At 53.3% G+C, this 24233-nt stretch overlaps 2 protein-coding genes across 2 annotated transcripts in view; one reads left to right on the forward strand and one right to left on the reverse strand.

The window, feature by feature from the left end:
• Positions 1–24233, forward strand: part of LOC144308597 (melanoma-associated antigen 10-like) — a 202684-nt gene that overhangs the window by 58390 nt on the left and 120061 nt on the right. The window lies entirely within an intron of this gene.
• Positions 5836–11047, reverse strand: LOC144307634 (melanoma-associated antigen 1-like). Its single transcript, XM_077887564.1, has 3 exons — positions 11024–11047; positions 7815–7908; positions 5836–7654 (listed from the first exon to the last, which is right to left on the reverse strand). The coding sequence occupies exon 3, from the start codon at positions 7631–7633 to the stop codon at positions 6599–6601; it is 1035 nt and encodes a 344-aa protein (XP_077743690.1). The 5' UTR covers positions 7634–7654; positions 7815–7908; positions 11024–11047; the 3' UTR covers positions 5836–6598.

A 24233-nucleotide genomic window follows, 5' to 3' on the forward strand; every position in this document is an offset into this window, starting at 1 on the left:
CATTGGGTTGGCCTCTGGATCTGGGTCTTCCACATGCCCCCCGAGCCAGATAACACCCAATTGGGAAAACCACTTTCCTATAAACATCAGCAGGGGGAACCTGGCTGACATATAAGGCCACAGGGAAAGGCCCAGCAGGGACAAGCATCAGGAGGATCACCTGCTTTTCCATGGGGGCATGGCCGTAGGATGGAGATGGACCCCCCGCGCAGCAGCCCCAGGCCCCCCTTCTCTCTGTGCCTTCTTGGGTGAAGGCGCCAAAGGGTGACGGGGGGAAGGTGAAGGAATCGGAGCCTTTCGGCCACTGAATGGCCAAGCCCAGGTGAGGAAAGCACGGGCATCGCCTGTCCTGGAGTGCATGCTCTGTGGACACAGGCCCGCCACATTCGTCCCAGGGTCCCTTCAGGGCTGGGGGACGATGGGGGCGCCCGCTCATCACGAGAGTCACCGTGTGCAACACCAGCGCCATAGGGACTGACTGGGTGCCCGGGCTGTCACCCCAGAGGTAGGCATGGGTTGTCACGTGGTTCCGCAAGGGCAGACGAAGCAGCACCCGACACCGGGACCCTTGGCAGCAAGAGCTGAGACCTCGGTCCCCACCAAGGCCTTCGAAATCCCCAGATCGGTCCCCAAAAGCAGTGGTCCACCTAAGACAGCCATCCACACAGGGAAGGTCTCCCTCCTGGAGATACGGGGCGGGGTCTAGAGACACTAGGTGTCCCAACTGGGGAGCGGGCCGGAGGAGGAGGGGTGCTATGCCGCCGGAGCACAGAGACCAGGGGCGCTGCTCAACAGCCCGCGTGGCCCAGCACAGCGCCCCCACACACACGCAAAGGAGGACCCTGCCCCCGTGGCTCCCTGGCCCTGGGTGCTGACCCTGGCCTGCAGTGTGGCCCGTCCCACCCCCACCCGATGGATCGCGTCCTGCTTCCACTAGATACCACGAAGCTCCTGAGGCCTCAGTTTGCACAGGAGCCTCTGGGAGGAGAACAGCCCCCGCTTCCCAAGGATGAAATCCAACCGAACAGTTCACTAGCTAAGCATGATGATAGTTCTGGTTACAATATGGTTGTTCCAGGTCACCACGGCGACAGAATCCATGTCACTCTGAGGAATGCCATTTCAGACACATTCCGGGGCCCCTCAAAACACAGGAGGACACTGCTGGGGTTCCTGAGTCCCTGACCGGCCCCTGCAAACTGTGCATGGCAGGCGTCACAGATACGAGGGTTGCTCTGTTATTTTTTTTCCCAAAAATTTATTTTTTCATCAGAGACAAACACAGAGAGAGGCAGAGACACAGCAGAGGGGGAAGCAGGCTGCCTGGATGGAGCCTGATGTGGGACTGTATCCCAGGACCCCGGGATCACGCCCCGAACCAAAAGCAGGCGCCCAAACCCTGAGCCTCCCTGGCGTCCCATTCCTCTGTTCTTTGCTAACTTTCTGAGGTTCTTTTTTTTCCAGTACCAATAGGTTTTTATTGTATTTTCCCGGGGTGAAGAGAGGAGGGAAAAAGGTCATCATGTGTGTTACACCACACTAGCAGGTGAGAAAGGAAGTGCCCACCCAGCAACATCACCCAGCAAATAAACTCTCCCCAGAGCTGGAGGGGCTCCAGCCCCGTAGGGCCCAGAGTCCTGCAGTTCAGAGCTGAGGGGAATGGAGCAGGCTCAGAGCAGGGAGCTACAGCTTTCCCGACGCACGCCCCGACCACCCCAAGAAATTGGAGATTTCACACAAAGCTTTGGTTTGTGGCAGTCCACAGGGAGTTACATGGGCCCGTGCCTGTTAAAGGGCCTTGTGGCCACTCTGACAGAAGCTTCTAGCACCTGCGTAAAAGTTCCTGCGTGACCTGAGTATACCTTCAGCTCCCCTTTCTGGGTCTTCCGCACCTCCTGTGTACATGCAAGTCTCCCCTCGTTGCTTCTGCTTCCCTCTACCGTCAGACCGGAGACTAAAGCAGGTTCGCTCCATGCAAATACAAGTGTATTAGTATGAGTCACACCCAGCAATGGTCTCCACACAGGAGATGGGGAAGGAGGGAGGAAGTGTTCTTTGCTTCTTCAGAGTGTGGGGCTTTTCTTGGCAGGGAGGATAGAAGAGGGGTAGGGTAGGAGCCAAGATTTTAGGACCTCTGCTTCCTCTGCGGGAAGCAGGCGCCATGGACCAGTAGGTAAGCATCGGAGAGGCCCCGCCGGCGTCTCGTCCATATCTCCAGCTCCAGCACGGTCAGAGGCGAGGTGACAGGGGCAGGGATGCGCCCTGGGCCACAGCCTTCGGCCCGGCGCAGGTCCTCAGAAATGGGCGGGGTGCCAAGTTCCCGGGATGGACCTCGCCTTGGGTCCCCAGAGGGCCGGGCCCACTGTGCTCCCCCAGCTTCCGGGCAGAGGAGCCTCCTCCTCCCCAGAGCGGTCATGCATTTCCCGTGCTGACCGCTCGTCCCATGCAGGGCCCCCGCGCCTCCTGCTGTAAGTGCCTGTGAGGAGCACCAGGGGGCAGGAGGCACCGGGACAGGAGACCCTGGGGTGTGTCGGCACTGGGTGCCTGTGGGACAGGCTGTACACCTGGTGACTGCGGCCTCTGCTTCTGCCCTGAACGGGGCTCCTGTCCGGCCCCTTGGAGCTCAAGCACTCAGACCCCTTGCCCCTCCGCACACAGGCCAGTAGCGCCCCCTGATCGCATTCCTGGGCAGGGCAGACGTTGCTCACTTGTGACCTGGGAGGGGAACAGGCCTGGGTAACACATCCTCAGTGGGAGAGCAGGACCTCCCCCCGCCCCAGGCACGGGGATCAGAAGACAAGCATTGCCTGGTTCCCAATCTCCACACCCGGGGAAAGCAGGCGCAAGACAGACGCTAACGACTGCGGGGTCTGTGGACGCCGATGTGGACCGGGCCTTGTCCTTCCGGGCGTCACCCTGCCTAACGCACAGCAATGCTTGACCTTGCAGGGAGACTATCCCCGTGTCACCCTTGCGACCGTGTGACCCGTGTGACCGTGCACAGGGTCAGACTCGTGGAGCGTCCATCGGGGGCAGGGGGAGCAGTACAACGCCCCGTTCAGCTGAGCACCTTCCAAGGGCGAAACCTGGTGGCTTAGGCCTCAGGGTCCTCCCTGCCGTCAGTAGGAGTCCAGCTGTCCTCCGCGGAGGACATCGTGCCAACGCTCCACGTCCCATGATTGGGGGACCGTGGGAGTGCCGGGCACCGATGCCACCCGCAGCTTGACATGGACCCCCGCCCACGCGGCCTCTTAGCAGCGCCTCAGGGTCACCATCGTTTCTACTTGGATGCCAGGCCCCGGGGCCGTGTGGAGGCAGGACCGAGTGTGGGAGGAGGGAGAGGATCCCACACGCATGGGGCTGGAGGAGCTGTGGCCCCTCGAGGGCCTCCCTGGGGTTCAGGCTTGACCCTGGCCCAGTCTGGCCCCTTGTCGCCCAGCTGACTGGTGCCCCATGTCATCCCGCAGGCTCATTGCCCTAGGCAGGCCGCACGTCAGCCACCCAGCAGGCCAGCACGTCAATACCCCACCCAGGGGGTCTCAGGACCCGCACTGCATCCCCACAGGGGGTGGACCTGGGAACCCTTGGCACACCCCCTCTCTCTGGGGGCGGGGCCAGCTTGCCTTGGCCAGCTCCGGGCCTGAAGACAGGCAGGGAGGCCCAAGTCGGGCCCAGGAATGGCCCCAGGGCAGGTGCCAGTGGTATTTGTCACACAGGGCAGGCAGGTGGAGGCCAGATAGCAGGTCAGAGAGCAGCCAAAGGGTGCATTCAGAGAAGGCTTGGCCATGGCTCAGCAACGAGGTCTCCTGAGGAGCAGGACCATGGCCAAGGTGCCTTGTGCCAGCCTGTCAGGGCAGCAGCTCAGGGCATTTACATAACGTCAGGACTTCCTGCTGGGGACAGGGAACGTTGTGCATAATCGGCCGTGGCCTGGTGACAACTGCCAGACACCTAGCCTCTGTGTGTGAATACATTGTGGGATAGGACCTGGCACCCCGGAGATGCCTCCCCGAGGACCCACATGCTGGTTCTCAGACATCCTGAGTGCTCTGTGCGAGCAGTCCATGGTGGCCTGGATCAAACCCCGGGCCCCAGCAGTCACTTCCCTCCCAGGACACCATGCAGGGTCCCAGCATCCAGCCGCAACTGTCCCACAGGGCCTGCTCCTGGGACTTGTGTCAAGGCCACCAGCCTCAGGATGGCGGGTGCTCCTCCTCCCCCCTCTCGTGGGGCAACTGACTTTCTGCACTGCCTGCCTCCAGGGTCCCCAAAGGCCTTCCTGCCCGGCTGCTTGCAAAATCCTCATGTGAGCCAGGGGGCCTGTGAGGGTGTGGGGGAGCATCCCGGTTACCACCGCCGTCACCCACTACACTTTCCTCTGCTCAAAGTGCCCATTTCGGGACCCTAGGGTCCCGGCGGCTCTGGGGATGGCTGATAGGTACACACCCCGTCTCTGCCTCAGCTTCAGAGAGCCAACCTCGCAGTGGCCATCACGAGGACACCAGCTTCACAGAACGATGGCTATGACCCAGGAGTTCTCTGACAATACCCACCTGGCACAGTCGCCAGGGTCACCAGCTAGGAGGGTAGTTTTCTGGCCCCTAGGACACGCACCGCCAGCAGCACAGCCTGGTCAGCACCCCTGGGAGCACAGGTAGGCAGAGAGGGCATCCCCATCTGGGGACCCCCACAGCAAGATGAGCATCCGTGAACAGCAGCACTGGGGAGAGAGCGATTGGAAGTGGGGAGACAGGACCAAGACCCAAGGTCTGCAGGCTGAGGCCACGGTCAGGAGAGACAGGGCAGGGCGGGCAGCAGGGGCTATGGGGGCTGCCGGCTGGGCCCCAGGAGCAGGACACCCCCAATCCCGGCCCGCCCACTGGGCAGCGGGCTGCCGGCCTCCCGAAGGAACCTTGTGCGGGGCCTGAGAGGATTGATGGCCGTGTCTCGGGGACCCAAGGGTCAGGTGGCAGGAAGGACTGCCCACCGGCCCTCTCTGCGGGGCACAGAGGCTCCTCTGCAGAATTCCCCCAAGCAGCCACCAGCTGTGGGGCAGGTGCTTCCAAGGCAGGATCACATCTGATTGTCACTACTTTGCACACTCACATTGCTGTGGTGGTTCAGGGGCAGCGATCCCTCCTCACTCCTAGCACCTTGCTGCAATTCCCATGGCAGGAACCTCGAAAATGTCCACGGGCTGACAATGTGCTCTTTCCCCTGATGCACTGCCACCTGCCAGTCTCTGTTACTGTCCCATTTCAGGAGAGACCGGCACACGGGACCACTGGCAAATGAGGACCGTTAGTGGTTGGGAGAAGGTCCAGCCTTATTGTGACGTCCCCCACCACACCCCCTGCCCTAAGAATTTCCTGTTCCCGTGACATATCCCAGGATGGGAGAGCAAGGGAAACCGAAGAGAAACTGAGCAGAATGAGCTGTCTGCACACGACCCTCCCAGACCACATAGGATTCAATGGCCTTGACGCTGGGGCAGGCTTCTTGCCCCACTGGGGGCAACGCAGACCTCCCACAATTTCAGGAAAAGCTCTGGGCTGGTGGGCTAGTGCAGGTCTCAGGGCACCCCTCCCTGCCTTCCTGTGGGATAGTGGCTGCTAGACAGAGTCCCTGAAGGCGGTGTGACCACGGGCCCCCGTGTCCCCCGTGCTCACACACAGGGCCTTGCAGGGAGCAGAGCTCAGCCGCTGTGTGGCTGTGAGGGAGCCGCCAGCAGGGCTCTCTGGCCTCAGTCAGGAACCTTCTCTCCCATTCCAGCAAAACCAAGTGAATGCATGAGCGCACATCACGTTACTTTGGAAAATAGGCACACGGCACAGGTAAGAAGCAAAAGTGAACAAGGTTTATTTTCCTATTTCCACCCTCCAGCACTTGCCTGCTCCACTCTTGGCCTTTCCAACAGATTCCAACGCCATTGCCCTGTGTTTTCATCCAGAACCCAAACAAGGAGAGAGGGTCTCCCAACTTGTATCCAGGGCAGACAAAACTCTTAACTCTTGAACTGGGGGGCTGTCAGGGTAGCTCAGCGGTTTAGTGCCAACTTCAGCCCTGGGCATGATCCTGGAGATCCGGGATCAAGCCCCATGTCAGGCTCTCTGCTTCTCCCTCTGCCTGCTTCTCCCTCTGCCTGTGTCTCTGCCTCTCTCTCTCTCTGCACTGTGTATTCTCACAAACAAACAAACAAACAAACAAATAAATAAATAAATAAATAATAAATATTTAAAAATATATTGAACCGGGGAAGTACGAACGCGAAGCGGTGTGTGTCACTCACGCACTGGGCTGCGGGAACCTTCTATCCCAAGGAACAAACAGGGAGAGCTTCCTCAAAGAAACCAAGCTCTGGATGTCGGGGTCATTGTAGAGCCCAGGCCCCCAGAGAGGCTCTTGGCCCTGCTTTCCCCCAAAATGCCCTGGCCCTTAACCCCTGAGAACGCCCAGGACTTTCTCTTTACAAATCCAACGAGACAACACCGGGAGGAAGCACCCTAAGGCCTCCCTTCATGCCGGAACCACAAAAGCTTGAAAAGGGACTGGCTGCCCCTGGGGCTGTGGCCCCTTTTCCTTATCTCAGAATCTTTTCTCACAGGACCAGGGAGGACCCCAGGTTGTTGCTACCGATCTGGAGCAGAAAGTCCGTGACCTGCACCTTGCTGGTTTCCTCGTAGGCCCTGGGCCCCCACAGGAACTCATTGCGGGCAGGGTCACTGCCCGCCACCTGCCGGCGCTCCAGGTAGCCTTCCTGCACCCAGACATTGGTGAGGCGATCCACGGGCTCCCCATAGATGGTGTTCTCTTGGCCATCGTACACTGCCGTGAACCCCAGAGTCTCCCACACCTCCTCCTCAAGGACACATCCATCCTGAAGTAGGATAAACCCCAGGATCAGCCCCAGGAGGCTGGTCTTGGGGATACCCCACTGATCGCTCAGCATCCCATCCCAGGTGAGGCCCAGGATGGGGTTGAGGACGTAGGAGTGCTCGCTGGGATCCACTTCAACCACATCTAGGCCAAAGACCAGCCTCAAGCAGATGGACGCTTGGCTCAAGATGGCGGGGAAGTCATCCTGGTATTCTGGGGAGAAGACCTCCAGCATCTCTGCCTTGCTGATGGGCTGCTTGTTGCGATACTTGAGGAGCAGGAATACCACCAGGGCAGCCGTCTTCATGCGGAAACTGCCCTCCACCAAGAGCTCCTCATCTCCCGCCTCCCCTGGGCCGCTGGGGCCAGGAGGCTCGGGCTGGCCAAGGCCACCAGCTGCCCCACCACTGGGGGAGGGGTCGGCACTCTGAGAGCTCTGGGGAGCACTCAGGGCCCCGGCAGCAGCACACCCTTCCTCTGGGGGGCCACAGACCATGCCACAGAAGGACAAGGAAGGGGAAGAGGAGGAGGAGGAGGAGGAGAAGGAGGAGGAGTAGGAGGAGGAGGAGGAGGAGGAGGAAGAGGACAGAAAGAGATGAGATAGGGGGTCCGGGGGAGATGGGGGAGAGGGGGTAGGTGGAGCCTCCTCCTCCCCTTCTTCCTCCTCCTCAGCCCCAGACAGCTGAGCATCCACCAGGCCCTGGGCCTCCTCTAGGTCTCCCTGCTTCCAAAGCTCGCTGCTATTCCTCAGGGGCATGGTGTCAGATTCGGGCTGAACCTGAAGACAGAGTTGGGAGAGCTTGTCAGAGGGCAGCCCGGCCAAGATACCCCGAGGTGCCAGGGCTGACAGGGGGCCGTGCCGGGCTCCCCTGCAGAGGGCTCCCGTGTTGGGCTGGGAGAGCCCCTGACACCAGGCTCAGAGAGAGCATGCACCTCACCTGGACAAGTGGCTCTGGCCCGTGCCTCCTCAGCTCTGTGTCCCGAGGGACGCCCGCCTCAGACCGAGGCCTCCGCTGCCAGTTCTTGAAGTCCCTGCAGGAGGGAAGGAGGAGGGTCCTCAGGGTGCAGACTGCCAGCCCAGCCCTGGGGCCCAGTGTGTACAGGACGGTTGGCTTACAGTCTGGGAGGTCCCCGGCAGCCCAGGTGGGACGTTCCCCCCCAGGCCTCTCAAGGGTCTGCCCCGGCCCTGTCCTTCTCAGGCCAAACATCCCTGCAAGAAAACAGGGCCTCGACACTCCACAGGAGGAAGCCAGGGCCCAAGCCCAGGCCACACTTGCCAAAGTCCAGGGCCAGCTCTGGCTTCCATCTGGGCTGGGATGGGGTGCCTCTGTGTCTTCACCTGGACCCCACACAAGGCCTGGGAAGACCCTCCGGCTAACCCTGAGGCCACCCTCTTTGCACCTTCCTTGCAAGGGCCCCTGCCACGACCCCCCACCAGCCAAAGTCCAGAGAAATCAGTTGGGCCACCGGTCCCGCCTCTCCCCATGGCCCACACATGGTCCCTAGGGATCCTGCTGTGGGAGGCATCCCCTCATTTCTCACCTCGATCCCCGCCAGGTCCTGGACCAGGGCCATGGCAGGGCACCCGCCTCCTCTGCTGACCTGAATCCAGTCCCTCAGGCCCAGGCCCGCCCCTCCCTGAGCCCAGGGATCTGGAGAGGAGCAGGGGCTCCGTGGGACAGGCTGCACCACGGGTTCCCTTCCTAGGGCTGCCAGGGAAGGGCACCCATATTTGGGGCCATCACCTCCTGGGCCTGATGGCTGTCTTTGGGGCCATATACCCCTTCAATGTGGGGTGGGCGGGGTTCCTCAGAAGACTCTTGGCAGGCCCCGGGACTCCTAGGCATCTATCACCCAGGTGGGCCTCCTCCCACACTCTGACTGGGACCTCTCCCAGCGGGGTCCTCAACACCCTGAGAACTAGGAGAGGAGCAGGGAGAGGTACCCTGTTATGTCCTATGTCCCCACCCTGTCCTGTGTCCTCTGCCAGGCAGGTCACAGCCGCAAAGCCCCCCCGCCCCCAATCCCTCAGCAATATCAGGAAGGGCTGGCCTGGAGACTGGCCCCTCTGTCCTGGGGCGCAGATGCCTTCAGGCTCCCGGGAGGGTCCTCAGCATTATCCTGCCAGGACCTGCTCTTCCTCCGGTCCCCCATCCTCCCATAGAGGACACGTGACCCTCACACCAAGACCATACCAACCCCAGGTGAGGCCACCTTCCTGCCGCCCACCCGCCCCAGGGACAAGTGAGCATGCCACTGAGGGCCAGCGCTCTCCCATCCTCGGTGGGCTACCCACAGGGCAGGGCCTCCCTCCACTGCACTGGCTTCTTTGGTCACGGGCCGGGTGGGGCCAGCCAGGCGTCCCCAGGGTCCTCACCCTGACTCCTCACAGGCCGAGTGCCCTCCAAACACACCCTCACCCCAACCACCCCCCGAGGCCCTGCTCCACTGAAGCACAAGCCCTCAGGCTCTAACACCCAGACGTGGACATCAGGATGGAAGCATGGGCTCGTCTTGCATGGGGGCCTCCTTCCTCCCTGGACTGCATGTGCTGGGGCCCAGGGTCCCTCCCTGGACTGCATGTGCTGGGACCCAGGGTCCGTCACTCCTCCCTGTGGTCCTTACCTTCAATCCCTTTAGGCCCCAGGTTGGCTGTGAGCGGGCTCCTACCCAGCTCCTTCCGAGAGACTTGGCTGGCAAGCCAGGACAGCCCAAGGTGGTCATCGGGCCCGGGGGCTCCCAGGACCCAGTCTAGTCTGTGTCCCTAGGGCTTCAGTGCCCCTGTGGTACTGGCCTTGGCCGCCAGCCACACGTGGGCCATTGCCCCTCACCCCACCCGACTCCACCGCTGCCCACACCCTGGAGGCAGTGCTCCAGCCCAATGGCCACAGTGTGGGAGGCCCCATCGCACCAACGGCCATGAAGTTCAGGACTTGTCCACCCCCTGCAGCCTCCCGAGGCTGAAGCAGGGGCAGGGCGGTGGTGCTCGGGGCTCCCTGGGGACCGACTCCCTCGGGGGTCTCAGTCCCTCGGGGGTCCTTCCTCCAGCCCTAGGAGACCTCGGGCCCCTCGCGCAGCCGTCCGGAGGCTGGGCCGCTCACACCCAGGCCCTCCCCTCTGCCCGGACCCCAACGGAGACAGGTAGTGACCGTCTTAACATCAAGACCGCAACCCAGCCCGGGGGTTTCCCAGGGCTCACAGAGGGGGCTGAGCTCGGGGGCGGGAGACAGGCTCCCTGGGCCCTTCTTCCCCCCCTGCTGGCGGGGCTCCCTGGGTGCCTGGGCCTCTGCCTGGCTCCACTCGGCCTGCCTCCCAGGACTGACTGTGGACGGGGTGCGGGGTCCCTCCGTCCTCCATGGACATCCTCGCCAGGAACCCAGCAGGACATGAGCCCACCCTCTGCCCCCTCAGGGAGGCCCTGCTCTGAACACCAGCCCCCTGGTCTCTGAGAGCCCGGATGCGGAGGGGGGCCTCACCACGTGTTCCCAACCGCACCCACGACCTTCCCGGGACCGACTCTGGGCTGGGGTGCAGGGTCCCCTGGGCATCTTCCGCATCCTCACCGGGAATCCCAGCAGCACCCGGGGCCCTCCCCTCTGGGCACATATCCTAGGCCCTCCTCCTGACGCCAGGGGCCCCCAGTGTCTCGGGAGACCCAGATATGGAAGCCTGAGCACCCATACTCCCACGTGAGGGCAAGTCCCTATCCCCCGGGGGGGCTTCACAGCCCTTGTGACCCTCCGACGGGTCCCGTCTGTTTCCCTCAGGGTCCATCACTCAGTCCCCATAGACCCTGGACCCTCCCTCCGCCCCCCCTCAGCGTCTGCTCCCGCCACACCAGGCCTCAGGCTCTCGGGTACCCGGATGTCCCAGGCCTGCCGCACCCGCCGCCACCATCCGGCCCCATCCCGCTCCTCCGCGGCCTTCCCGGGCTGACCATGGGCACTGCCCTCCGCCGGGTCCCCTCTGTCCCCCTCAGGGTCTATCCCTCGCCTCCCCTTAGCCCCTGGACCCTCCCCTCAGCCCTCAGCGTCTGCTCCCGCCACACCAGGCCCCAGGCTCTCGGGTACCCGGATGTGCCAGGCCTGCCTCACCCCCCGCCACCATCCGGCCCCGTCCCGCTCCTCCGCGGCCTTCCCGGGCTCACCGTGGGCCCTGACCTCCGCCGGGTCCCCTCTGTCCCCCTCAGGGTCCATCCCTCGCCTCCCCTTAGCCCCGGGACCCTCCCTCCACCACCTTCAGCATCTGCTCCCACCACACCAGGCCTCAGGCTCTCGGGTACCCGGATGTGCCAGGCCTGCCGCACCCGCCGCCACCATCCGGCCCCATCCCACTCCTCCGCGGCCTTCCCGGGCTCACCGTGGGCCCTGACCTCCGCCGGGTCCCCTCTGTCCCCCTCAGGGTCCATCCCTCGCCTCCTCTTAGCCCCTGGACCCTCCCCCCCCCCTCAGTGTCTGCTCCCGCCACACCAGGCCCCAGGCTCTCGGGTACCCGGATGTCCCAGGCCTGCCGCACCCGCCGCCACCATCCGGCCCCGTCCCGCTCCTCCGCGGCCTTCCCGGGCTCACCGTGGGCCCTGACCTCCGCCGGGTCCCCTCTGTCCCCCTCAGGGTCCATCCCTCGCCTCCCCTTAGCCCCGGGACCCTCCCTCCCCCCCCCTCAGCGTCTTCTCCCACCACACCAGGCCTCAGGCTCTCGGGTACCCGGATGTGCCAGGCCTGCCGCACCCGCCGCCACCATCCGGCCCCATCCCACTCCTCCGCGGCCTTCCCGGGCTCACCGTGGGCCCTGACCTCCGCCGGGTCCCCTCTGTCCCCCTCAGGGTCCATCCCTCGCCTCCTCTTAGCCCCTGGACCCTCCCCCCCCCCCTCAGTGTCTGCTCCCGCCACACCAGGCCCCAGGCTCTCGGGTACCCGGATGTCCCAGGCCTGCCGCACCCGCCGCCACCATCCGGCCCCATCCCGCTCCTCCGCGGCCTTCCCGGGCTCACCGTGGGCCCTGACCTCCGCCGGGTCCCCTCTGTCCCCCTCAGGGTCCATCCCTCGCCTCCCCTTAGCCCCGGGACCCTCCCTCCCCTCCCCCCTCAGCGTCTTCTCCCACCACACCAGGCCTCAGGCTCTCGGGTACCCGGATGTGCCAGGCCTTCCGCACCCGCCGCCACCATCCGGCCCCATCCGGCTCCTCCGCGGCCTTCCCGGCTCACCATGGGCCCTGACCTCCGCCGGGTCCCCTCTGTCCTGGGCTCCTGGGTCCCCGCCGTGTCACCGCGTCCCCACCGGCACTCCCTGTGTCCCTGCCCCTCTCAGGCCACTGCCCCAGGCCCCGGCATCCAGGCCTCAGCTCGACGCCGCGGCCCCGCCTTCCCCCGCGTGGTCTCTCAGGGTTCAGAAAGGGCCCCCCCACCCCCCGCCGCCCTCCGGGGCCCCTCCCCCGCCCTCGGAGCCCCCTCCCGGGGCTACCTGCTGCCTGGCTGCCGCCGGCCCGGGCCTGGCCTCCTTCCAGGGGACCCCAATGCGCCGCCCACACGAGGCCCTCCGCTCCCTCAGACCTCCGAGGCGGAAGTCGGCCCACGTCACATCCGGACCCCGTGCCAGGGGTCCCTAAGGGCTGGTTGCACGCCCGCGGGAGATGGGCTCTGCGTGGTGGGGGTAGGAGGACACCTGTGGGAGGCTCCCTAGGTCCTCTCGCGGATCCTCCGTGGACTTGCGAGATCTGCCTATTTTCCCATATTTATGTTTTTAATAAGTCAAATTCTTTTCTTAGTGCAGACACATGGGCACTTCTATTACACTTTGGGTTAAAATCCAACACAATTGTATATATTTGTGTTGTTTAACTTGTTCCAGGTTTGGCCACTGGGCGCTCTTCCTGTTAGGTCCCTTTTTGTATACCTGCCTCACGCCCCTGGAAATGTTTTCATTAGTTTGTTTTTAATGTAATTTTTTTTAGCATTTCTTTATTTTCAGGCACTACAAGTTGCTTCAGCCTCATCTTACATATTTCCCTATCCCATTTCCAGAATCAACAATTTTTCCATGGAGCCCTTGTTCCATTTACTGTAGAAAAGTATGCGAAACCTAGGTCTGTGCACTACGTACACACATTGCATCTGTGGTCATTGCTCCTAGGGCTCCTTGGCTGACAAGGAAGAAATTACACATGTGTTCACTACCCTGTGTGTATTCACATATATATACAAAGTTTAGATGTAATCATCTATATGTGCATTAAGCTACATAAGAGTTTTTACTGATGTTTTTGGCTCTAATCCACCACCACCTAGATCACTATAGCTTCCTCCTCTACAGTGAAAAACCTTGAGATTTGGACGTTGTTTATATGTCAGTGTCCTGTTGTCTCTGCTGGGTTATCATGGTTATCTCTGAAGGAGCTGCTGAAATAGAATTTGTGGATGGGCTAAGCATCTGTTCAGCTCCAGAACTCCCTGGAACCTCATCAAAGCTATGCCTGCCCTCTAGCCTCTGGACTCTGATAAGGCTACCTGGCCCCTGTCTATGGAGCTCTTGAAAGGTCAAGAGTACCCGTTATCTGAGTGTCTGAACTGGTGAACAATTCAACTTTTGATGCTTTTGGGGGTTGAGATCACCTGTAACTAAGTATGGTCTTCTTTATCTGTCTGGAAAGTATTTCTTTCTACCAGAGCATGAGCTACAGGGTAAGCTGGACCCCAAGATGAGTCTTTGTTTCCTCACCTTTATTTAGCTTTATGACTCAGGGCATGTTATATGAGCTTTTGGTGCCTCAGTGCTTTTTCTCTATTCTGTATTTGAATAGTCACTGGGAAGCTCCTCGAGGCTGGCAATTAGACTCTACCCAGAGAGAGGGCAGGAGAGCTGGATGAAAAACTGAGACCCCTCAGATTCGACAGCTGACAACCCTGCTATATGTTACTCATCCTTAAAACCGACTTATTTAATGATATACATTCTCCAGTGAGTGTTGGAAAGCCTAACTAGAAAATGAGAAATGTGCCCAAGTTCTCAGATTAAAGGTGATACATCATGGGAAATCATGAGTTGATACTTTGATTGATTATGATCAATCAAGTAATAATGATACTCTCAAGATGTTCCTTAAATAAATACCATAAAATTGCCTATTTGAAACTCTGCTATGGTGGAAAGTGTGATTGTTTTCCGTGACAATACTAGCTGAATGTTGAAGGTATTGCTGTAATCACAAAAACTCTCAAAATGTCCGGACATGAAGACAGTATACTAGGTCACCTTCTGTGATGTGGTGTAGTGTGGTATGGCCTAACACAAAGTAAAAGAACACCTGCAAAGACTAGGATTTTAATTTTGATTCCATACTTTGAAGGAAACTTCCACCAAATCACGAGGTGACAACTAAGCAAAGCTGGTTTGGTGAAAAGATAAAAATTTTGAGAAACATTTAGTAAGACAGAGAGAAAAAAGCAGACTCAACTACTAAAATAAAAAAATCGAAGTCGGGGTAGTATTACAGATCTTTTTTTTTTAATGAAGATTTTATTTATTTATTTATTTATTTATTTATTTATTTATTTATTTGAGAGGCAGAGACATACTCAGAGGGAGAAGCAGGCTCCCTGCGGGGAGCCTGATGTGGGACAGGACCCCAGGACCCCGGGATCACGCCCTGAGCCAAAGGCAGATGCTCAAGCCCTGAGCCACCCAGTATTACAGGCGCCCCAGTATTACAGGTCTTAAGGAAACAAAAAGGAATGTAAGAGAGTACTCTGAACAATTATACTCCAAGAAATTGTATAACCTAAAAGAACTGGATATATTTTTTAAGACATAAACAACCAAAAGTAACTCAAGAGGAAAAGAAAATTCAATCAGATCTAACAGGTAAGGAGAATGAATCAGTGACCAGAAACGTCAAAGAAAGAACATCCCAAGACCAGGTGACTTCGCTCCTGTATTCTACCAATACTTGAAAGAAGAAAGAAATCCTCAGGCAGCCCCGGTGGCACAGCGGTTTGGCGCCGCCTGCAGCCTGGGGCGTGATCCTGGAGACCCTGAATCGAGTCCCGCGTCAGGCTCTCTGCATGGAGCCTGCTTCTCCCTCTGCCTGTGTCTCTGCCTCTCATTCTCTCTCTGTGTCTCTATAAATAAATGAACAAAATCTTTGAAAAAAAAAGAAGAAAGAAAGAAAAGAAAGAAAGAAAGAAAGAAAGAAATCCTCAATTTCTTCCCAAAATATGGAAGTGGAGGGAATACTTCCTATCTCGTTCTGTGAGGTCAGCAGTACTGAGGTAGTAAAGCCTGACAAAGACATCAAAAAAATAAAATAAAATAAACTGACACTCTTTCATTAAAAAAAAAAGCTTTCAACAAACTAGAAATAAAAGACTTTAACATGATAAAAGGCATTCACGAAAAATCCACATCTAACATACTGAATGGTTAAAGACTGAAATTTTCCCATTAAGCCAAGAAATAAGAAAGAAGGCAAGGGCCGCCTAGGTGGCTCTGTCGGTTATGCAGCTGGCTCTTGATTTCTACTCAGGTCATGATCTCAGGATTGTGAGATCAGGCCCTGCATTGGGCTCCATGCTCAGGGGCGTCTGCCTGAGATTGTCTCTCTTCCTCTTCCTCTCCCTCTCAATCTCTCTCTAAAATAAATAACCAATAATATTCTTTTAAAACCCGACAATGCCTGCTTTTGCTTCTTTTATGTTATTATACTGAAAGTGCTAGCCAGAGTGATTAGGCAAAAAAATAATTTTAATAAATAATAAATAAATAGTCATAATAATAAAGACTAATAAAGTGGGAAAAAAGTTTAAAAAAAGAAGTAAAAGCAGAAGAAAATACTTAAAATAACTTTATCCAAGGAAATATAAGACATATACACTACAACTTATAACATATTGCTCGAAGAATTTAAGAAGATTTCAGTATTTGGAAAGATGTCTTGCGTTCATGGAGTTGAAGACTTAATTTTCTTAAGATAGCAGTTGTATTAAAGCAATTTACAGATTCAGTACAATCCCTAAAAGGAATCCCAACAATCCTGTTTGAAGAAATGGAAAAGCTGATTCCAAAGTGTATATGGAGGGACGCCAGGGTGGCTCAGGGGTTGAGCATCTGCCTTTGGCTCAGGTGGTGAAACCAAGGTCCTGTGATTGAAACTCGCAGGGAGTCTGCTTCTCCCTCTGCCTACATCTCCACCTCCCTCTGTGCGTCTCTCATGAATAAATAAATAAAATCTAATAAATAAAGAAAGAAATAAAGAAAGTGTATTTGGAGTGCAGATGCCTCTTTGGATAATTATGTAGGTATCCTTCGGGTTGGGTAAATACCTCGTAGAAAAGAACCGAGATGTCCATCAATAGATGAATGGATAAAGAATATATATATATATATATATATATATATGGTCTGGCACATTGGTGGTAGGGATGAAAAATGGTGCCGCTTTTGTGAAAGATGTTTGCCAGTGGTAAAAGTGTATCAGTTTGTCAAAAAGTTAAACTTTTTAAAATTATATTTATATTTTTTACTTTTAATTTATATGACTATCAATTCCACTCCTATGTATATGCTCAAAAAATGGAAAACAGGTATTCAAACAAATACCCGTGTAGAAATGTTCACCAAAATTCACAATAGCAAAAGGATGAAACGACCCAAATATCCATCAATTTGAGAATGAATAAGCAAAATGTATAGGCCTATAAAGAAATATTCAGCCGCAAAAAAGAATGAAGTCCCGTTACAGGCTTTAGCAGGATGCACCTTGAAAACTGCTGAGTTGAAGAAGCCAGACACAAAGATATCATATTGCAAATTCCGATTATATGAAATACACAGAACGGCTATATTCATAGAGAAAGCAGAGTAGCGGTTGACAGGGTCTGAGGGAGGAGGGAAAGGGCAGTGACCACTTATCGGATGCGACGTTTGCTTTTGGGCTGATGCAAGTGCTTTGGAACCAGACAGAGGCGATACTCGTACAACACCGCAAATGTACGAAATGGCACTGAATTGGACACTATAGAATGACTTCATGTTATGTGTATTTACAATAAATAAATAAATAAATAAATAAATAAATAAATAAATAAATAAATAAAAACTATTGATAAATGCTGTGAAACAAGAAAACATGAATCTGCTGGAAACAAGGAGTACCTTCCCCTTCTCTCAATGGCCCTTTGCCCTCAACCTAGGGTCAAGCTCCGCGGCCTAACATGCTGGGTTAAAGGTCTAGCCCGAGCCTGTTCGTCTGGCCTCGTTTTCTGCCTTCCACCACACTGTAGCCTTTCTCTTTCCATACATGGAACTGTTTTCCCTGATATTGAGCAACGGGGTCCTCATTATCTCAACTACGCTTGCTATTCATTCCCACCTAGTAAACATATGAGTGATTAGAGAATTGCTAATTTCTACTCCTGTGATCCAGATATACTAATTAGGATACAGAACTCGTGTCTCCTTCAATGTGGTCTGGCTGTTCTTACAAGAAATATACACAGGATCAGATGAGTCCATAGAACAGGCACAGTGGCACTGACCCTGGACCTTCTGTTAACTGGGTGACAGATGAATTTAAGGAGCAAGGGGATCTGAGGATACTGGTGAGAGGGTTTAATTCAGCTGCTGGCCATGCGCACAGGGAAGATGGACCGCTGGGCGCAGGTTAGAGGTAGAAACTTACATAGAGGCCAGTGAAGATTTTTCAAGTGTGGCTGAGTCTTGACTAGCCGGACATTCCAAGACACTCTCTCTGCTACAGGGCACAAGGCAGAGAATGGCTGGTGGTGACAAGACCGATCAGTAAAAAGAAAATCTATCACCTGTCCAGGTGTGAGCTGCTGAGAGCATGACTAAGACAGGGACTGGGGGTGGAGAGGACAGAGACACAGAATGTACTCACGAGCCCTCCACTGCTTTCCTCGGAGGGGACACTTTTCCAACTGCCACCCGCTGCCCGCAAGCTTCACCTCCTCTTCACTCCTGGAGCCATGTAATCCGAGACTACATTTTTGCTTGAACTCCATCTTCCTAGCCAGCGAGGCTTCTTTTGTTTAGCAAACCTAACTGCGGTTTTGGCTTCATTCACCCAGATGGCACCCCCAGATCTCAGCAAGAAGGACTGCACAGTTGAGAGTAAAATCTTAAAACATCCCTAAAGAGTTACTGTGTCCCTTCTAACTCCACTGCAGCGTCTCATATGATACTCTGGAAAGTAGTCTGCAGGTTATGGTCTTTCGCAGGTTGTTTAAATGTTTTAAGTTGGATTCTTTAAATTGGCAGACTTTTTCTTCTTTTGAAAGCCCTTGCCATCCCTGAATGAACAGCAAAGCCCAAGTTCACAGAATCCAAGGAAAGGACCACCCTAATCCTCACTCCCTTCACCAGTTGGACTCTGGGTCCTTCCCACTCTCCCTCCACAAAACCCTTTGCCAACCATTGATGACTCTGGGAGGTCCCACCCAGAGCCAGCTCTCTAAGGTGAGATCTTGAGGACACTGCCTCACGTCTCTGAGAACTTGAGAAACTATCTAAAATGGGAAATTTCATGTTTCCCACACACTGTTTGCAGTAACTGTTGTGATAAGTAAAACACCAATGCCCACAGGAGGTGTTCTGAATCGAGAGGGGCTGTAATCTCAAGCACCCATTGCTTTCTTGTAGGCGTCCATTTAATTGCCTTTTAGTATGAGAAAAAGACCATAGTACCCAAATAGATTTTATACACACACACACACACACACACACACACACACCCTGGATGGAGAGTCAAGAATGTCTTGAATGTACGGAGCACAAGTGTAAAGTATCGAGGGATAAAGGACTCATGGCTACTGCAGCCTAGTTGCAGTTTGAAACTCTATGGCACTGTAGATATGTGTGTATGGGGGGGGGGGCTTGAACATATGATTGGATTCTGAAATCAAAGGAAGCATCTTCTATTTTAAAAAACCAGCAATAGCTGTTCTTGTGTTCCTTTTCAGCTTTGGTTTTCGGTTTCACTTGCAAACCGCCAGACACATCCCACACAGCCAGCCACCACAGACATGTGAAGACTCTTCCTACCATCTCCTGTTGGGTTCAAAAGAACTTCATGGAATGAATCCTGTCTTCTTTTAACCAGAGAAGCACTTCTTTGGAATGCTTCATTCTTCCCTTTCTGCCTGTCTCTGCCACAGGCAAGTTTCATGCTTACGGAAAAGCATTGGCGTAAATCTTCATGAAATCATGTTAGGTGATAATTTCTTAGATATCATAGAGTCTCAATCTGTTTGAGCTACCATAAGGAAACACTATAGCCTGGGTGGCTTAAACAATAGTAATTTATTTCTCATGTTTCTGGAGACTGGAAGTCCAAGACCAAGGTCTGTCAGGATGAAATTTTCAGTTGAATCCCTCTCTTGGCTTGCAGATGGGCACTTTTGTTCTGCATCCTCTATGGCCTTTTGTCCATGCTCACACAAAGAAAGATAGTATAAGTACACTAATCCCATCATGGGGGATCCCACCACCATAAACTCATCTAATTCTGTCTCCCGAAGGCCTATCTCCAAATACCATCACATGGGGAGCTGTCACATAAATTTGGGGGTAGGGACACAGATCAGTCCATAGCAGATATCAATACCCAAATGACAAAAATATAGATAACTTAAATTTCATAAAACTTAAAAATGCTTGTGCTTCAAAGGACTCATTTTTAAAAATACCACCCACAGATTGGGAGAAAATACTTGTTCATCATGTATAAATGTGTAGTATACAGAATATACAAAGAACTGTTATGCGGATCCCTGGGTGGCTCAGCGGTTTTGCGCCTGCTTTCGGCCCAGGGTGTCATCCTGGGGGTCCTGGGATCAAGTCCCACACTGGGCTCCGTGCATGGAGCCTGCTTCTCTCTCTGCCTATGTCTCTGCCTATGTGTGCGTGTGTGTGTCTCATCAATCAATAAATAGAATAAATAGAAACTTAAAAAAAAAGAACTGTTACAACTCAACAAAGAAGAGAAAAATAATCCAATTTTGAAAGGAGCAAAAGATTTGAATAGAGGTTTCTGCAAATAAGGTGTATCAGTAACCAATAAGCACATGAAGAGATCTCAACAGAATCGTTAGGGAAATGCAAATCAAAACCACTATGAGTAGGGACTTCAAACTTGCTGGCTAAAAGAAAAAGATACAAAGTAACAACTATTGGTGATGATATGAAGAAATTGAAATCTTCATATATTGTTAGTGGTAACATAAAATGGCGCAGTCACTGTACAAAGCAATCAGCAGTTCCTCCAAAAGTTAAACAGAGTATAACCATGTGACCCATTGATACCACTCCCAAGTATATATCCAAGACAAATGAAAATATATGTCCACACAAAAAACCTATCCACAAATGTTCATTGTACCATTCCTTACACATATAACCCAAATCAGGAAACAATTCCAACGTCCATCAACTGATGAATACATAACAGTATGGTCTAGCTACATATTGAAATATTATTTGCCGGTACGAAAAGATGAAACACTGATACATGGTATAATATGGGTGAACCTTGAATATTGCATTCTTAGGCAGAAAAACTAGACACAAAAGACCACATATTTTATTATACTATCCATATGAAATATCCAGAATATGCACATCACTAGACACAAATAGTAGAGTAATACTTGCCTAGGGCTAGGGAAAAGGATAATGAGAAGTCACTCCTAAAGTTGAGAGCCTTTTGAAGTGATGAAAATGATCTGGAGTTAGATAGTGGTGATGGTCCACAGTCTAGTGAATATAGTAAAAGGCACTGAACTGTACACCTGATTTTTATCATTTAGGAAGGTTTTATTTATTTATTTGAGATGGAGAGAAAAAGAGAGAGAGGACACAGGCAGGGTAGAGGGGAAGAGGAAAAGGAAGAAGCAGACACCCCCTCATCTCCCACTGAACAGGGAGCCTGATGTGGGGCTCGATCCCAGGACACCCGGATCATGTTGTGAGCCGAAGGCAGACACTTAACCAACTGAGCCACCCAGGTGCTCCTGAATTGTATACTTTAAAATGGTAAATTAGATGGCATGTGAATGAAATCTCAATAAAGAATAAGAAAGTGAAAACAGGAGAGGAGAGGGAAAGAGCACAGATGGAGAGACCCTGGGTGGTGCAGCCTGCTGAGACTGCTGGCAGCTGAGACAGCAGGGACTCGGGGAAAACCCTGACATCACAGGCCCTGCAGTTAGCACAGGGAAAGGCAGCTCACCACTGGAAGATTTTGAAACTCGTAGCAACAACAAACCTTGGACCCAGCTAAATTGCGGAGTAGAAGTGCTACTCCCCACACACTAACAAAGAAGAGGCATGCCAATTTCCAGTCTTAAGTGCTATTCACCTCATTCTCTGCTGTACTCCTACAGATGATGTCTGGCTGCAAATCAATAAAAAATATTACAAAAAACCAACACTCCAAAATCAAGAACAGTCAACCTACTGCTAATAGCAAAAACAGCAAATAGAACAGTACTCCAAGGTGATCTATATTCTAGCTATATTAGGAAGAAAGTTTTATTTTATTGTTTTAAGATTTTATTTTTTTATTCATGAGAGACACAGAGACAGGTGGAGTCACAGGCAGAGGGAGAAGCAGGTTCCCTGCAGGCAGCCCGATGTGGGCTTCGATTCCGGGACCCTGTGGAACACAACCTTAAACGAAGGCACACAGCCAATTGCTGAGCCACCCACGTGCCCTAGGATGAAACTTTAAGTCACCAATGATTAACATATTAAATAATCTAGAAGAAGAGGTGAATAACATGCATGAAGAGATTGGTAATTTTAACACAGATGTAAGCAATAAGACAACCAAATTTAAAAGCTAGAATCGGAAAACAATATCTGCTAAAAGGATTATAAACAGACTGAACATGGTAGAGGAAAGACAGAATCAACTTGAGTAAGTAAATTAGAAATCGAGGCGAGGCCAGATGGTGGAAGAGTCGGGTCCCCAAGTCACCTGTCGCCACCAAATTACCTAGATAACTTTCAAATCACCCTGAAAACCTAGGAATTCGGCCTCAGATTTAAAGAGAGAACAGCTGGAATGCTACAGTGAGAAGGTAGGAAGACAGAAAAATAATAAAGAAATAAAGCAGCATCCAAGGGGGAGGGGGACCCGCGAGGAGCTGGGAGAGAGACCCCAGGACAGGAAAGCCCTGACCCAGAGAAGCAGGAGCTTTACCAATCTTTCTGGACAGGTGGCATTCGCAGGGAACTCGGGCAGGATCACAGGAGGGGCAGGGATGCCCTCAGGTTCCCGGGGGCACTTACAGAGGACCTGTGCCCTGAGGGAGAGCACGCCACACACCTTGAGCCGAGCTCCTTATAGGGCTGGACAGTGTGCCCGGCAGGGCCTCGGGAGCAGCTCAGGCGGCACAGGTCCCGGAGCCCAGGGCACCGGGGGACACAGCCCAGGACTGGTGCTCTCCCAGGGACAGGCGGAGGCTGGGAGGACACAGAGCAGCAAGGACACTCCTGCCACCGGGCAACCCCGAGCTGTGCAGGTCCACTCCCGCCGGCCCCCGAGGCATCCAGGCCCCTACAGACTGGGACACTGTGGTAGTTACTGGAGGAGCTGACTCTAGAGATGGAGACTGGCCGCTGCCACTGTCGTTGTTCCTCCTAGTGTCGCCTTGTGCCTGTGACTGAGCAAGGCCACTAGGGAGGAGGGGCCTCAAAGGATAAACACCTTCCACTGAGTCGTGCACCTGGTAAGAGACTGGGCACCTCCCCCAGTTGCACACAACTGAGAATGAGCACCGCAGGCCCCTCCCCCAGGAGACCAGCTGGAAGGACAGGGGAAGAGCAAGTCCTTGACCAAGCAGACCTGGAAAGTTCCAGGGGAATTCGAGAGATTTACAGTATATAGAAACAGAGGATACCCTTCCTTGTTTATTGTTTTCTGTTTCCACTGCCCCCCTTTTTTCTCTATTTTGTCCTTTATCCAGTACAACTTGTTTTTGGCCTCTCTTCACTGAGCAAAATGACTAGAAGGAAAAACTAACCACAAAAGAAAGAATCAGAAACAGTACTCTCCCACAGAGTTACAAAATTTGGATTATAATTCAATGTCAGAAAGCCAATTCAGAAGCACAATTATAAAGCTATTTGCAGCTCTGGAAAAAAGCACAAAGGATTCAAGAAACTTCATAACTGCAGAATTTAGATCTAATCAGGCTGAAATTAAAAATCAATTAAATGGGATGCAATCCAAACTAGAAGTCCTAACAACGAGGGTTAACGAGGTGGAAGAACGAGTGAGTGACATAGAAGACAAGTGGATGGCAAGGAAGGAAACTGAGGAAAAAAGAGAAAAGCAATTATAAGATCATGAGGATAAGTTAAGGGAAATAAATGACAGTCTCAGAAGGAAAATTATATGTTTAATTGGGGTTCCAGAGGGTGCCGAAAGGGACAGAGGACCAGAAAGTGTATTTGAACACAAATCATAGTTGAGAACTTCCCTAACTTGGGGAGGGAAACAGGCATTCAGATCCAGGAGATAGAGAGATTCCCCCCCCCAAAAAAAAATCAATAAAAACCGTTCAACACTTCGACATTTAATGCAAAACTTGCAAATTCCAAAGAAAAAGAGATTATCCTTAAAGCAGCAAGACACAAGAGATGCCTAACCTTTATGGGGAGAACTATTAGGTAAACAGCAGACCTCTCCACAGAGACCCGGCAGGCCAGAAAGGGATGGCAGGATATATTCAGAGTCCTACAGAAGAAAAACCTGCAGCCAAGAATATTTTATCCAGCAAGGCTCTCATTCAGAATACAAGGAAAGATAAAGAGCTTCCAACATAGGAAGAAACTGAAAGAATATATGACCACCAAACCAGCTCTGCAAGAAATAATAAGGAGGACTCTGTAAAAGAAAGAGGAAGTCCAAGGAAACAATCTACAAAAAGGGAACTGAATAGGTATCATGATGACACTAAATTCATATCTTTCAATAGTAACTCTGAATGTGAATGGGCTTAATGATCCCATCAAAAGGCGCAGGGTATCAGACTGGATAAAAAAGCAAGACCCATCTATTTGCTGTCTACAAGAGACTCATTTTAGACCTAAGGACACCTCCAGCTTGAAAATAAAAGGTTGGAGAACCATTTACCATTCCAATGGTCCTCAAAGAAAGCAGGGTTAGTGATCCTTATAGCAGATAAATTAAACTCTATCCCAAAGACTGTAGTAAGAGATGAAGAGGGACGCTATATCATACTTAAAGGATCTATCCAACAAGAGGACCTAACAATCATGAATGTTTATGCCCCGAATGTGGGAGCTGCCAAGTATATCAATCAATTAAGAACCAAGGTT

This window comes from Canis aureus, chromosome X (genome assembly GCF_053574225.1).
Source record: "Canis aureus isolate CA01 chromosome X, VMU_Caureus_v.1.0, whole genome shotgun sequence".
NCBI lineage: Eukaryota > Metazoa > Chordata > Mammalia > Carnivora > Canidae > Canis > Canis aureus.

Bases quoted from the DNA above. Each gene is read 5' to 3' on its own strand.
- LOC144307634 (XM_077887564.1), bottom strand. From the start codon at position 7,633: ATGCCCCTGAGGAATAGCAGCGAGCTTTGGAAGCAGGGAGACCTAGAG.